Below are 16,689 nucleotides of genomic sequence, written 5' to 3'. Positions count from 1 at the left end.
TATTTTGCGCACCAGTGCTGTATACTGTCCAGTCACGTCATAGAAAAGAAACATCGGATACATCTTTAACGTTGCTATAAACGCCACAGTCATCTACGTACAATAGCACAGTGCTTTGAATTACATGAAAATAGAATTTGTAAAAATGAAGAAGTAGGGCCCTAAACTAACCCCTTGGGGACACCAGATGAAGCATTCAAGTTATAAGACCAACCACCGTTTAGTAACACATGCCGAGTTCACAACTAAATATAGTCACGGGTTCTACCTACGACAGTGTAGTGTATACAAAGAGAAGCCAGCTTGTGTAGTTAAGAGCTTGCCTGACGGTGTCCTAAGTCTTTCTGAAGCCAGAGAATATACGCAGTGAATCTCCTCACCAGGGTAAAAATAATGAAAGAGGTCATTGCCGAATTCAACTAATCGCGTCAAGCAGGATAGGCCGGCTCTGTAGCCATGTTGGACGTTCGTAAAGTACTCATTTTGATCTTAGTGCTAGATTACCATGTTGTAAATGATATTTCTCAGTGGTTTGGAACAGGCACTTGTGAGTGATTTCGGCTGATAGTTAGCGAATGAGTTTTTGTGTCCCGCTTTATGTATCGGACTAAATGAACGATTAAGACAATGATGCCCTGTTAAAAGTTGAATGCATCAGCATGGACAATCAAATGCCGAGAAATCACTGCGTAGCTTCCCCGTTTTGTAATCAATAAATGTAACAGTAAAACGTGCATGCATACGATGAAATTTTTAGTTGCTGCAGTAAATCTGCTGCGTTGTTTCGCATGTTTTGTTCAGCGTAAACACAGAATATAATGCCAATATAGTACAGTGCGCAAAAAGTGAGCGCTGCTATAGAGATCACGATGGCGGTACGGAAGTGAGGTACTTTGTTTCTTTCAGTAATAATATTGCAAAATCTCCATGCGCCCTTTATCATAATCCCATATATTAGTATTGATTCGTATGGGTTCATATTGGCTTTGATGTACGAACCAATATGAGTATACAGAATTATGGACACTGGGCGCATATGGGTGTTTTGAACAGAAATAATTTGTGTCAGATTTTCATGATTAGTGAGTATAATTAGAGTTTAAACTAGAGCAAATTCCGAGAAATTCAAATTCAGAGCTTATCAACCGAAGACACTAATAAAATTATTTTAAGTTCAACGGCTGCCTAACAAAAAAAGTCGTGATTACCGTCACTCGCGAAGTAGGCGCTAGTGGGAAGAAAAAAATGAGCGACGGTTTTTGCCTAAAGCAAGAAATTTCGTCAATATGTATAAGCAGCAGGTGTACTCCGCATAGGATATGAACTATCTCAGCTTTTCTATGTCCCGACTAACCTAATAGCATTGTAAACTGGAAAGGTCATTTGAACAAAACTACACTAAACTAAACTTTCCTTTCCTGTGAAGCTTTACACTGCCTACATTTGATGACAATGGGTTGGTAGTCGTGAAGGAGAGTCGTAGACGCATATGTCTTCGGGCCGAAAAAACAGGAACTTCTAAAGTCAGTAAGGAGTATTGCCCGAGGGAAGCATGAAAAACAGTCGAAGCGAAGACATTTCTTTTTATCTTGGCGCTGATTGCGGATTTATTTTATGGTGTCGCCGCGCGCTTACATCCACTATTCACTTTCACAATCTCCATTCTGTGTGTGTGTGTGTTTTTTTTGTCTCTCTCGTTGAATGGAAGAGGACTGCATTTGCCTTATTTCGCTTCTAGAAGTCAGAATAGAGGACTCCTAAAATGAAGAGCGATTTGACGGAAAGACCAGCGTCGACACGACAAGATTCAAGAACTATTCCGCACTTCTGGTATCGGACGGAATGATCGGATGCCTTTTTGTATTCCTCTCAGCATTACTTTTTTCTTCAAGAAACTCTCGCACAAATTGAATCTGTGAGCTGCCGCCAGCAGTACTTTCCTGAAAGGGATTCGGTGTTATCCTCTGAACTGGTATATCGAATTTTAAGAAAACACTTCTCGATGGTGTCTTTTGGGAGCCATATTGACTTTTGAATTTCGAAGATGTCTGGCATTTTCTTGTCGCACAGAAAGCTAAATCGTAGTAGCGATGAGCACGGAAAAGAGGAAAGTATTGAAAAGAAGACATGCATACAAGAGATGAACAATGAACTAGCACTGAAGCAAGTGCATGTATCGACTATGCGAATAATGTGTAGAATTAAACAAAAACGAACTCGGTATGACATGGACACTTCATGTTAAACGTAGTCCTTACATTCTATTTGCTACAAAATGGTCAGCAGAGTGAAAAAAATATTCACAAGTGCATTTAGGAGACCGTTTATTGTGTTCGAAAACATAGAGCTCCAAGTAGGTTCTCGAATGCACTTTGGAGGAATTCTCAGTCAGGGCCTGGTACGTGCACCAGGCCAGCGTCCGTTCCACAAGGTCAGCCACTTAGCTATCGTGCTCGCGGATCAAAACAGCGTCGGCTAAAAAGCCGCAATTTCGCCCAAAAGTCGAGTCATCGATTACTATAACAAATTATTAGACAGCTATACAAATCAAGCTTAGTAGTTTTATAAGCTGCGAAAATTGCTGTGAACATTCGCTTGCTAACTAAATTAACGAGCACGGTGAAACGCGCGCTCAGAAAAACAGCAACACATCTCCCTCGATGATCGCGGAAACTTGCTGACGACGGCGACGATGGTGGAAATTCGCCTAGAGTGTCCGTATATTTTCTATCGTAATAAAATTAGTGCCTGGCTAAATGGATCATAGATCGCTTGCAAGAAGTATTTTTTTTTATCCGTGCTTAAATTCGCGACTATGTGTCAGGTCTTTCGCGCCCATGACGCTATACACAGTAAATTGTCGCGGGGCGAAAGCAAGAAGTTTATGAGCCAGTAATTACTTTACGGCTCATTTTTCAATCCACGAATTGTAGCTATTGAGTATGCAAGGTATATCTACTTGGAACGAATTCTCAAGACCACTTCTAATAATCTTCAGAGTATCCGACAAAATACATTGGCATCCCAGTTACTTTGGTTCTTCAGTGCACAAAGCAGCGTTTTCTTTAACAAAAAGTAAGTGGAACAACAGTGCATTTTTACCACAAGTTTGAAGGCGCATATATTGAGACTGGTGCCCTCCTCAAAATTTGTTACAAGTGGATAGGCCATGCGGACTCATTAGCTACAATTCGTAGATTAAATATGGGTCATGAGCCAATAATAAGAAAGGTAATTAACGTTACGGCATTTATTACTTGTTTAAGCATTCTGATTTTTTGTAGGAGTAATGTCCACCTCTTGGAGTGTTAGAAGGGTGTTTGTATTGGCTTGTTGGTTTTCTTTAGGGCGAAATAGTGCCACGCGAAGCAGGACAGAGGGAAACGGAAAGGACTAGGTACTTACTGCCAAGCTAAATTTTAGTCTTTAATGCAGAATTTTGTATAGAAAAAAAAACAGAAGAAAAGATGCGAAACGCGGCATAAAACAGAGATACCATCGTTGGCCTCACAATTCGGGCCGACGTTGTCTAGAAATGCCAACTCCCTTTGCGGTAAGGCCAGGAATCGCTAACTTATGCAAGGGCATCCTTCACATGCCATGCTAGCTGCTTCGACAAGGATGCGCATGCAGTAATCCATGTGCGTAAAAATTCCTTTTCTTTGCTACAATGTGGCGCTCATCCGCATGCACTACAATGTAAGGCTAAAAAAATCTTCCCTTCCGTTCCTAAAATTGTTGACATGCTCCTACAGGAGCATGTTGGCAATGTCACATTGTTTCCATATAATCTTCTGTGTCGAACAATACATTTCGATTAGCAGTAAGCGCTCGTCCTCGTCCTTTCCGTGTCGCTCTGTCCTGCTTCGCGCTCGACCACTTAGGAGTGTTAGAATTGTGGTATCTGCCACAGGCACTTCTAAAAATTTGGTTGAGCTAAAAGTAAGCACCCTATATTTATGACGAGGCATGATGGAACATGCAATATACAGCCATGTTTTCATTCCCTATGCCGATGCGAGTTTCGGCTTATAGACGAGGCAATGCGATGGGCAGCACTGCTACTGATAGAACCAAATATATAGCGACGCAACTAGTACACGGGAAATAATGAAGCCCTCACAATCCCTGATTCTTGTGGTGAGATTGAACCGCACAGCCAGTGTTATTCAACGGGCACATGGGATGATTGGATCAGATTACGGTTATTCGCTGTACTTCCGAATCGATATTCATATTAAGGGATCTCGAAAACTCTGACGTGTCTAAATCACAAGCAGTATATATTTACGCGGTATTAACTATCTCTTGTTGAATATGTTGCATTTCCTGTTACCGCCATAATCTTGTTGTTTAGGGCAGCCCTTGTACACTAAACAGCAATTTTGATTGCTTAGCTAGCATATTTTGCAGTAGCTATAAAAATTTCGTATATGAGAACAAAAAGTAGAAGGGTATGAATTGGGGCTATAGTGTTGAGGAAGATTCCGAGAAAAACAGCGCTACAACAGGATCAATGAAAGCCCGAACAACACAGGGCCTGTGATATTTTCACTGGCCCAGATGCTGCATTGTAGGCCCAGATGTTGCACAGTAGAAGGCTCTCGAAAAAAGCAGCAACAACAGCCATAAGAATCTGCGTAAAATGAAGTGATGTAAAACCAGAGTCGTTAATGTGCGAAGTGCTACAGACGCACTCGCGAGAGGTTTTTACCCAGCTCATATCCTTTTGAAAGCGAACAGCTTTCTTAACCTTTTCAACCTGTTTTCGTGGTCAGAGGTGGTTGAACTCGAGCCTCGCCACTATGTATCACGTGACTAGGCGAGGGTTTTAACAGCCGCTTCGGTGGCGCTTGGTCTCGCCATGGATGAAGTCGCTGCAGACGCCAGGATGAGTCCGAACATTAGTGTAACCCAAGTTCTAGCTCCAAGAAACTACTTTACAGAACATAAATCAGTCTTTACCTTAGTCAAGCCACAGCAAGACAGTGATGAAGCCTTTGATGTGCAATAAAACATTAAAAGAAGCAAAACCGTGTCTAACCATGCTTAAAAGAGTTTTCGCTCGTGTAACTAGGTTCAAGCCACATTGAACCCAAGCCACTTTTTTGTTTCGTTCCGACTACTGCATGTCAAATAGTCTAAAATTTCGCAACAAGCAGCAGGTTTCCCCATCTTCTGCTAGAACTGCTGCAGTGGAACACGACATTCGGAAGCAGATCTATTGCAGTTGCTATAGAGGCACTTTCAGTGTCAATATAACATAACGGATCCCATATTAGATAAGCAAGCCCCATTTCTTCCTGAGAAACATTCACCACGTGTACCTTGGTGCACCACTTGAGCTCTTTGGGGTTTTGCGTGCTCTTCGCTTTCAGGAACTTCTTTAGAAATAGACCCGGGGCAACAGGTCGACTAACAACCATGCTCGCTCTCTTATCGCTCACCATTTACATAAGCCGGTTTAGTCTGGTTGCCTGTATAAGTAGTGAAATTTCGTTCTTTCAGAGCATACACCTATCAAGGCAGCACTCGGTGCGACGCCTATATTTCACAGTGACCAACTGCAAAGGAAGTTTCCTCGCCATTTGTCGCCTCTCTCGAATCGCTCTATTCGTCGCGTTTAACAACAGAGCACCGCGTAGAGCAAAATATCACAGCTAAGTGTGAAGGCTCCGTGCCCTAATGAATTTTCCTGCGATTTCTTCACCGGCTCAGTGCTACAGTTTTGGCAAGATTGATCTGGTACATTGAAAGAGTGTGTTGCATAAAACCGTATTTAACTGACTGTGTGCATTATAAATCAATTCACCTATGTGAGATTATTGGAGCTGTTCGGTGTCTATAATATGTAGCTGCTGGAAGTCCTGCTATTGTCTTCGAATCATGCCAACCTCTCCTTACGCTTTCTTTTTGGTACATGTAGCAAATGTACAGTAAATAGTAATAGTGTATTTATTAGTCTACCTTCTGTTCTGCTTTGTCCTATTTCCTTCACAGGACCCCCGGAGCCCTTGAGTAATTGCAACGTGGTCAACGCCACCGCTGATTCGCTCAAAATAGAATGCGACTCTGGATACGACGGTGGGCTGGAGCAAACATTTCATCTCGAGGTGAGTCTAAAAGTAAATGGGATCCTACACTCAACCCCCCCCCCCCCTCCCTCTTTTATAATTATTATTTTTTGTGTGTCTTCCTTGTCAAGGATGATCACATTCGATTGCTTACGAGTTGCAGGATATGCGAGCGAGCTCATTTTTCTGGGAGCCCAAGCATGTAGCCTTGAATCCATGGCACAAATTATGAAATACTCCTTCTTGGTTTTCATATATATTAATGTAATGCTTGTCGCATTCGATAATGTTATATAGAAGACACGTATGAGGCCCCATTTGTACAGCGCCTGGTCTGACGGACCATGCTAAAGCATGAGTAGTCTCACGAATACGGGCCGAGAATTGCAGCGCGTGCTCATTCGTGCAGCCGGCTACTCTTTGGCCAACTGAAGGAAGCAGCTGCGCGTATGTAAATAAGGAAGATATTCCCTGTAAACATTCGGTGCCGACACTGCAAAGCTGTTAGTTACCCTTGTGCGGACTAAGAGTGTTACAGTGTGCACTCTGCACATAATTGAGAATGACTAATGTTGACGGAAACGTGGGTCAAAAAGCTGTCTCCTAAACTCCTTAAGATAAAGAGAAGTATTATAACGTAGTGCGTCTTGTTCCACTCATTGGCTAATACTTGGTCATTGCTGAGAGTAGAACCAGCAAATGTCCTAAACATACCGCCTTTGTCTCTCGTTGGTGCTTGTTATACTAAGGCCTCACTTTGCTGCCACACAATGCACAGCAACTACTTCACAGCTCCTAGTGCCCTGCTTTTGTATGCTCACATGGGGGACAAACATAATGTTTTTGTAATCGAGTATTTATTGCTGACACCAAATGCAATATCAAAGTCGTGAAGCTGAATCACGTGGCAGTGCGCCATCAGCAAACGGCAAGGCATGGTTTAAGAAGCGCACTCTGATTAAGTATAGCCAAACTTCAGAAATCTTCAGCGGCCGCCTGTGCCTGTAACTCTGCTGCGTAACTCTGATGGCTCGGTAGCGTTCGAGCAAGATTTTGACGCGAGAAAAAGTTGCACTCCGGCATGTTATTTTGAGAATAAGAGAAAAAAAGCAAAGAATTTCAGGAGTTTCCTGTCGACGAATGTCTCCATAGCTGATGGATCGTCTCGGCAAAGCGTGCCGGCAAAGCGTGCTCTGCCGGCGCAAGATCGACCATGCTGCCTTACCCTTAGCAGGCGTAACGCTTGTTCTTATTTACGAATTTCCTAAGCCTCAAATGGAATGTATTGTGAAAAGCAAGAAGGAACTGCGTTACGCACTAAGCGCTCACGGTCCGCTTGACATCGCGCTGCCGAAGAATGTGGTGATAGTTTGAGCGCGTAATTTACGCGAAGAAAAAAGGATACTCGTTCATTTTCTTTTATTTGAACTTCTTGCTGCAGCTAATCAAAGCTGCTCACTTTCAGTATCGCCAAGGCTACCTGCCTGATTAGCCAATTTATTTTGTAAATGAAGTAAGTGAAATGGTTCACCGAAGGTTTGACGGAAGCTGCAGTGCAATCAAACACTTGTTGCAATGACTCGTAGGATAGAGTACTGAATTGGAGAGTGCAACAGCCATTGCAATATGCGGTCACTGAAGCTTCTTTCAAACGATCTTTGCATGTCGTTTTGCACCCATCCCCCCTTTAAGAGGGGCTGGATGGAGTGTCATGCGACATATATATCCGTGGCACCGCATGCAGTGACGCATATCGACAACCTTTCACTGTTTCAGGTCATCGACTCGGTGCGCAGTGAGACGCTCGCGACGCGAGAGCAGAAGGAGCGGCCGTTGTTCCTGGTGCAGCCGCTGCCACCGGGCACCGAGTTCATAGTGCGCGCCTTCGCTCAGAACGCCAAAGGGCGCAGCGACAGCGACATCTTCACAGCGAGCACCGAGGAGGCGCGCGACGACGGAGACGGTGAGCACGAGTTTTGCTCATGTTATGGGCTCCGGAAGCGGAAGTCTGTAGTGTATCACTCGAACAATTAAGGTGTGCCTTGATCGCTGAAGAGATATCAGTCGCGTATCAGCGGACAGTACCGGAGGGACCGGTAACAGCTGGACAGCATCAGAGAAAACTGAGAGGGGGTGGGCGAACGGAACAGAAAGATGGAGAGAATGAAAATTATTTAACCATATACATGTACTAGGGAAGTTCTACGTGGTCAAAGACAATTCCCCGAGATGGTCGGTCTTTAAAAATGAATTAGGGTCTTCGGAAACTCGTGCGTGGTTGAACGGTGAGGCCGCTTTTCCAGTGGCAGTAGACAAAGCCCCGTCGTCCAATCGAGCTGATGCGATGGAGAGTGATCGTGTCTCTGCCCGAAAGCGAGAACACTCGCAGAGCATGTGATCGATGGTCTCGGTGGAACCGTGAGCAGCGCACAGAGCTCCCACAACCGTTTCGATGAGAGTGGAGCAGGCTTTCTTGAATAAACCGCCAAGCCACAGCTTATAAGCAGAAGTGTCTGCCGTTGAGAGAGTCAGTGTGGGGGCCGGAGCTGTAGCGAAGGGTTCAGAGTGTACAGTACTCTGCCTAAACTTTGGGAATTGCACTTCTGTAATGATAACTTATTATCAAGCTTAGGATAGATCTTAAAGAATTAGGCGTAATGCTCAGTGATCGCACTTTGTAGAACAAAAAGTGACATTGTATGGCAGAAATAGACTTGGCAGAAAATTGAAATTTGGTGCCTAATCAGTTCTGTGCCTATTGTATCATGCATAAATTGGGTAATTTTCTGTAGATGTGGCCGTGGTATACCAGTTTATGCGTCAAGGTGGTCACCATCTATGGGCACAATTTCGCTAGAAACTCGGAGGTTTAACTGAAGAATTGGGCCTGCGAATCAATGGGACATCTGTGCTATTAGCAAAATCGTTGCTTTCACACTAAAATTTGACCAAACATTACATAATCATGTTATTTCTAAGCTGTCTTGTTTTTCACTGTGCTTGTTTAAGATGTTTCTGACGTTTCTTCGGCAGCAATAAGCTCCTTTCTACCATAGAGAATGCATTATGTAGCATTGAATATTAATGCCACATGACTCTTTCTCGCATTTGCAGCGCACTCAGCAAAGCACTGCGCGAAATGGCATACATAATAGGGAAAGCTTGCGCCGACAGGTGCGAAAATTAATTAGCAAATTTTCTCACAAGAACACGTGCGGGAGACCCTTATAGTTACGAATTAATCATTTTGGCCTTGTTTTGTGCGTGCATGCGTGTACGCACGCGAGAGATGCAGTACTGGATGCAATTTACTGCGAAATTAGGCCTACACTTTTCACGGTATACTCTTCTTGTTGTGGTGGTCCTTGCTCCTATTTAGAACGCGATGTTGTAAAAACGCGTACACTGCTCAGAGGTAAAGTGAAGAGGTGCAATTAATCATTAGGTGCCTGACTCGTGCTGTTTCTGCAATGGCGCTGTGTGTAGTTGAGATGGCGGCAATAAAGCCGTTAAGAAAAACGAGTAACGTAACAATGACAATCTAAACGCGTTAAAATTCAAACGCTACATAAGTCGAATAAGAAGAAACAAATGACGCCCAGAATCATTCCCGAATTGAAAAAGAAAGAAAAAATGACAATAGTAGATCGGCGCAGATGAAGGAAAATCCAAGATACAAAGAATAACGTAGCGCCTCAGCTTTGTTTTGTTTTATTTACTTATTGCATGCTTATTGCGTACTATTACTATCATTTTCTTGCGCGTTTCCCTCATTCGCTTCTTGCGTGTGAGCGCGTGCGCTCGACTTCGTCCAGCGATTTGCGTACGTCACTTCAGAGCACGCGCTCTTCGCATGCAGCAAGCGGCGCCCTACTTTTCAGATGAGTGGAGCCAGGAGTGATGGCAACTGTCACGCAGCGATGTCCACGCGCGGGCGTCTAAGCGTGATGGCATCAGAACATCAGTAGAAATGTACGGAATGGAGGCTCATATTTATAACTGGAAGTCGGAAGTAAAGTGGCAGGAAGGGAAAACGGAAAGCGTTGCCTTTGGATTGCACGCGGATATGAGAGCGTCTTATTTTAGCTTCTCTTTTGACTGTGTTGCACGTACTACTTCCTTTTATTTCTCAACCCGTCTTTAGTAAGTTTCTGCTCTCAGCGCCTCTTCGGAAATGGTCGCGCGAAAAGAGAAAGACGAAAAAGGTTTGGTAGTTTCAAGTTTACACACTTTAGGCGCATTGCACGTGAAATAAAGAACAAGCTTTTCAGTCCTACAAGTAAATTTACTTTGCTCGTGCTCAAGAGAAGAAGGCTACAGCCACCGAGCCATTGTGGTCATATAATCGCATTACGCTGTAGCAACGGGAGATTTGGCACACACGTTTCACTCGTTTGTATATATAGTTATGGCTCTGGTGAATTCACATTTACTTCAGAGTGTCAACTCATTGTCAGTACTGTTACGACAACTGGTAGTTGATTTCTTTGATATGTCACATCAATTAAAGGCTCGTAATTGACGTCCTGTGTCCGCCCATGCGACGTTTTGACTAACCCGTCATCGTCGTTGCGACGTTATCAACTCCTCTTCTGATTAACACTTATCCTATCTCGATAAAAAAAAAAAGAGCTTCGACTTTCATACCGATCTCGTGCTTGTGCTGCAAAGGATTTAGGGAGAAACTGCGCTTGCTGCACTAACCAATTACTTTGAGCATAACGCGTGTATACATTTTTGAGGCGTGTTGTGCGCCATATTGACTCGAAAAATAGTGGCGTCTGTGCATGTTTTTCGGAGGCCAAAGCAGTAGCTAGTGTAGCGGAACAACGAAGTTGTCTGCGTCACAAAGTAGTAGTTCTTCAGAAGACGCCAAATACGAGCGGCAACTACCATAGGAGATCCACGACGGCCGCATTTCGATGAGGGCAAAATGCGAAAGCATTCATATACTTAGATTTAGGTGCACGTTAAAGAACCCTAGGGGGTCCAAATTTCCGGAGTCCCTCACTATGGCGTGCCTGATAATAAAATCGTTGTTTTCGCACGCAAAACCACATAATTCTTTTAGTATAGGAGATCAGAACCAAGTAGCATCGTAGAAGTCTTCTGACTTTTCATATTAAGGTAATTAGGCATAATTTAGCACTTCCGTACTCATGCACACACTTACACATGCATACACTCAAGAACACCCGCCACACAGGGCGCTCACTCCCAAATATTTATTCACCGGATGGAACCGAAATTTACACAGGGACATGTATGCGAAGGGACCAACAATAAAGCCGAACATATAAAAAAACAAGTAAGGGACGCACTTTAAAGCTTTGCATTAAGAGAGGAAAATTCCGTCAGAAAAAAATATGTGGACGGTTCGCTCACGCCCTGAACTTTATTCTTTTCGGTGAAAAAAAAAAAAAAGCTTCTATGCTTCACAGCGCCACTGACTTTGCTTTTTTTCTGGGAACCTGCGTATTATAATATCGTGGTTCACACCCACATGATACAGCATGCGCTACAATATGCGCCTACTTGCCCTCCTTTTTATTTATTTTTGTAAATGTCCCCTTAACCGGTCAATAGAACATATCTCTGTGTGCACGACGTGAACTTTGCAGTAGGATAGTGGAATAGTGTATACTACTCCCATGGAGAACTTTACGAACGTCGTCTGATGTTTTTTTGTGACATCCGCGCTTTCTTACATTGCGCATGCGCGACCACACTTTCCCGAGTTTTTCGGGTGCCCAGAAAACGACGCCTGGCCACAACCCTCTTTAGATTGTGGGAGAGCTTATGCATATAAGGAAGATGGGCATAAGCTTTAATAATCAAGTAAGCCGATCGTTGGGTGCAGGCCATCCCCTTGTCGGTTATAAATACGGTTGCCGAGTCACTTATCCAGATGCTAAAACCTGAAACACAAAAGGACAGAATTGCTTGGGAGCCCTAAGAGACGAATTCACAAGTGGTGCCTTATATTCATGAGCTCTCCCACAAATTAAAGAGAGAGAGATAAAAGAGAGAAGGCAGGGTGCTTAACCAGACGCACGTGCCCACAATCGAAAGAAGGTCACGGCCAGGCATGCGGGGCCGTTGGTTTTTTTCGGCGGCCGAGAAACTCGGGAAACTGCCCGCGCGTATGCAGTGACAATAAACGCGGATACCAACAAAAAAAAAAGAAATAAAAGAAAACGAGAGCTGACCATTGTAAAGCGCTCCATGGGAGAAGTATACTCTATTCCACTATACTGTGGAAAAGTGTACGTCGGGCAAACAGATGTTTGAACGACCGTATAAAGGTATATGCATAAAAAAAAGAAAAAAAAAGAAGAGGTAAAGTATGCGTATCTTGTAACGCACGTTGTATGAAGTAGGTGTAAACCGCGATTTTCTAATACGCAGGTTCTCGGTAGAAGCGAAAGTCAAACGGCACGTGTAGCATTAGAAGGGGTTCTTTTTTTGTTTCATCCGAAAGATAAAGGTTCAGTGCGTCAGAAAACCATGCTTAGTCTTGTTTCCAATGGAATTTTCATTTCTTTATACAGAGCTTTAAGAGGAAGCTTTAGCTCGGGTGCTCCTATCTAAATACATCTAAAAGGAAAACTTCTTTTTCTCAGCATCCACTACATCAAATTTGCCGAGGTTCGTTGCATTTAAAATAAAAAGTTAAGATCTAGTGACGGTTGGTTTCTTCTATTTTATTTACGTCGTCAAGTTAGTACTAAAAATTGACAAAAATCTGAAATTTTCAGAAAATGAAATTATCGAGTTTACAACTCTGTAACTCAGCAATGAAAAATGATACCACAATTTTGTGAATTGCATTTAATAGTACATCTAAAGTGGACAGAATTGATTTGTTACACATGAATCTTAAAAAATTTAGCAATATGAAAATACTGCTTCTGCAGAACCCTTGCGTACAACGTAAAGAATTCGCGTAAGATATAAAATGACATATTGAATTTGTTCGCTTTCAGTTATCTAATGGGTGCTGTTTACAGAAACACGATATCTATTTTTCATGCGGAGCTATTAATCTGTCGATTTCGTGCTTCTATTCTTTTCTAACTTGTGAACTTTTGAAAATCTTTTTAACAAAGTTCAGGCTCTTAATCGAAATTTCGTTTCCAACAGTCACTAGAATTTAAATTTTTCTCTCAGATTCAATGAATTTAATTAAAATTGGTGCAGGGGTTATCGTAGTAAAACATGTTTGCGTTTTACATGTATTTGAATAGGCCGCATCGAAGTTGGGCCTCCTAAAATGTGCTGCTTGTGTTTTATATGTTTGGCTGGGATGTTGGTCACTGCGCATGGGTGTCCCTATATATTTTGGGGCTCATGCACTGTATAAACAGTTCGTAGTGAAAGCTGTGCCTGTTGGCGTGGAGGGGGGGAGGGTGGTGTTCTTGAGTGTATGCGTGTGCGAGTCTACGCATGAATGCGGGAGTGCTAAATTGCGCCTAATTAATGCAATATCACGGGTTACCACTAGCCCAACAGTAATTTCCACTATGCTGTCTTTTGTTTCTGAAGTGAGGCGAAGCTTATTCAAAGTGTGAAAATTCAGGTACACTTTCGGACAAGGCAATGTGCCTGGCGGGGCACATCTCTCTGCAAACAGGGATATTATGATTTTTGTCTTCCTCCTAAAGTGTATACTGTCTTCTTACACTTTCAATAAACTCACGATTCACGTCAGTTCTTTCTTATATTTTTTTTTTGTGGGGGGGGGGGGGGGGCTCACGTTTTCGTTCGAAGCTTCAAATGCTTCAGAGACTAGACAACGGCTCTCATTGCAGGGCATACTTCCCTATGTGGCAGTCACAACGAGCGTCTATGTATCAGGCTATGAATGCGCTACTTCATCACATTTTGGTGCCTTCTGCACGCCTGGCTGATTTTGATACTGCTACCAGTGACGCAGTTCCTATGCACCTGCCAATTTTCAAGGTTTTCCTGGGCCGTTGCTTTTTCTTCTTTTCGTATATGTAAACATTGGCTTACCCATGCAGGGCAACTGACTGGAATCAACTTCAGGCAAATTGCCTGCACTCCTTTACTTCGCTTTTCAAAATATTGTCCTGTCGTATTACCTTGAGTACATTGTACCTAAAAACTTGAGATGACTTCATAGCTCAGAGAGGAATAGGCCAGGAGGTTATGCCGAAAGGCCATCGGGAAATGAAGTTATGTGCTCAAATTTTATATTATATATATATATATATATACATATATATATATATATATATATATATATATATATATATATATATATATATATATATATATATATATATATATATATATATATATATACACACAATGTATATGTATATGTATGCGCGTGCGTGGGCGCACCGAAAATTTCCTTTCATCCAGACTTCCCAGAAAAGCACCGCTTTTCTCTCGCGACCTGTCCGCAATGCTCAGAATGGTGCGCATGCATGAATGCGGTGTATCTCACCCCTTTAAGGTGGTTTTAGTCATTTTACCATTTCTTCAATCCTTCTGGCATCTCATCACGTACTGATCGACCCTTGTGTGTTGATCCCACTGCCAAGCCTTCCCTCGAATAAGTTGAAAAGAAAAAACTAAACGTTTCAGCATAGTTTCGCTCGCGAGATGCAATGAACGAAAAGGCCAGGCCTTCCTCAACGCTGTCCGCATACTTTTACATACCTTGCACTGCCTTTCCATCGAACTTCTAGCTTCCTTTTTTTATGTTATCCTCGTCTGCTTCTCTCTGTAATCTTGAACCTCTGTGTTATATTTTCATTTTCGCTTGGGTTAGCTTGACTCATTTCTTTTCTACCTTTCTTTTTCGATGGCCAGGCTAGCTTTCGCTTGCTTGCTCTTCTGGGTTTCAGTTTCTCCCTCACTTTTTGCATAGCGCGTGCTTGTTGTGTCCATGTGTCTTCCCTAAGGTTTGTGCTGCTGTCCTTCCCTAATCGAAGAAAGAGCGGTGTGGAGTTTTCCCTAAGCCACATTCTTTTTTGAATGATTAAAACATTTGTCTCCGTTTCTTTCCGTTCTTTATCTGGAAATAGGAAGGCGTAGACTGAAATTCACAGCAAACAATAACGGAGACAACTAGAACCTATATGTGAGAAAGCGAATAGAAAAGTTTAAAGCTGAGAGATACTTAAAAAAGAGGAGATAGAAATTGAGATTGGTGTGGTACTCGAACGCACCCGGTTGGAATTTGCCCATGCGCTGCTCTGCGGACCAATTCAAGCACGGAATTCAGACGTCAAGGTTCTGTCGATAACATTTACTTTTCTGCATTGCGACAACAACGAAAGAAGAAAAAAAGGGAGAGGGGAAAATTCAGAAAAGCTGGCAGTGGACGCGGAAGCCTGGCTAAAAGAAAAAAAGAGACAGCTACGAAGAAACTCTTCCGCTGGTTTCTCACCAGACCACTGCTATTCTGTGTCATTTGTCTTTAGTTTCGCGAGGAAGGAGATAAGTTCAATTTTGTTCGGATATTTCACTACTATACGCCTCTACCGTTCGGGTCCTGGTTGTTCTAGTAAGGCGACCTGCGTTTTTGCTTTCACCAACTAGTTCCAGGTGGGCTATGCTCTAGAAGAGAGTGCTATTCCTTGACAGGCGTACCTCCGCTCCTTTTTTTCAGCACGCTTTTTTTTTTTCAGTTTGAATATTGATCGAACCACTATTCGAGGCTTCTGTTTCGCTTCAAAGCTTTTTTTCTTTTACATACGCCCTTTTATTTTCTTGACATTTTTAACAGAGAAATGTAGCTGAACGCTTCATATGGTTTAAGCCTACCAGGTAATGGATTCAAACTAAAAGTGCCTTTTTTGCAGACCTCATGTCTAACCACCATTAGAGAACCAACGACAGTTTCTGTCCTTGATTGTGCTCGTTATCTTTTGTATTTGTCCATTTATTCGTTCTTTCTTTATTGATTTATTTATTTAAGGCAATGCACATGTCTTAGGGGACATGGCTAAAGGCAAGCATTTGCCTGACTAGGCCGGGCCACGCATGAATATCCATGTAGAGTAATGGTTGTACTGATTTCCTGTCAAGCAATCGCCGTTCGCTTCTACTAAGCTAAAGTTCTGGAGACCTTGCTCAGTTTCTCCGTCGCTTTGTTCCGCTCAAATATATTTTCCTTGTTACCGGCGTTGTACTGGATATCTGTGATAGCTTTCTTCGCCTAGGGAATTCCTCGAGTATCAGTTCAAATTTGAATAAAGTTGAAGGAGGAGGAGATTGAAGCAGGAATAGACGGAAAGACGGGGAGGTTAGCCAGTTGCAGATGCTTCTGGGATCAAGTGGCAAATTTTTGTAACAGGTCATGATTGATGGTGTGACTTCAGCGCTATTACCATGAGGTCAAGAAGTTTAAAATGTTGTGCTTAGCATGTAATGCTACACACGTGGGAGGGATGAGATAGTGACTCTCTCATCCCTCCCGCGTCAAAGTTGGCCACTTTAGAAACTCCTTGCGACCACTATATACAATGCCGCAATTGCATTAGTCTGGGACAGGCGAGCGCCGTTTGCGAAAAAACGAGAGTTTGCTAAAGGTTCGCAGAGCACCACGCTGCAGACTCCTGTGCAGTCACGGTTCTCA

The 16,689-nt window shown here is 42.9% G+C and overlaps 1 protein-coding gene across 2 annotated transcripts in view; it reads left to right on the top strand.

The window, feature by feature from the left end:
- The window catches only part of LOC135909764 (nephrin-like), a 114,441-nt gene that overhangs the window by 84,087 nt on the left and 13,665 nt on the right, over positions 1-16,689 (top strand). For both annotated transcript variants that reach the window (XM_065441833.2, XM_065441834.2), the window contains exons 10-11: positions 6,001-6,113; positions 7,851-8,037. In XM_065441833.2, the coding sequence (XP_065297905.1) occupies positions 6,001-6,113; positions 7,851-8,037 (300 nt within the window). The remainder of the gene's footprint in view (positions 1-6,000; positions 6,114-7,850; positions 8,038-16,689) is intronic.

The sequence above is a fragment of the Dermacentor albipictus genome, chromosome 4, assembly GCF_038994185.2.
Source record: "Dermacentor albipictus isolate Rhodes 1998 colony chromosome 4, USDA_Dalb.pri_finalv2, whole genome shotgun sequence".
NCBI classification, from domain to species: Eukaryota; Metazoa; Arthropoda; class Arachnida; order Ixodida; family Ixodidae; genus Dermacentor; species Dermacentor albipictus.
Note: the sequence above shows the minus strand (reverse complement) of the source record. Positions and strands in the feature narration are given on the sequence as shown.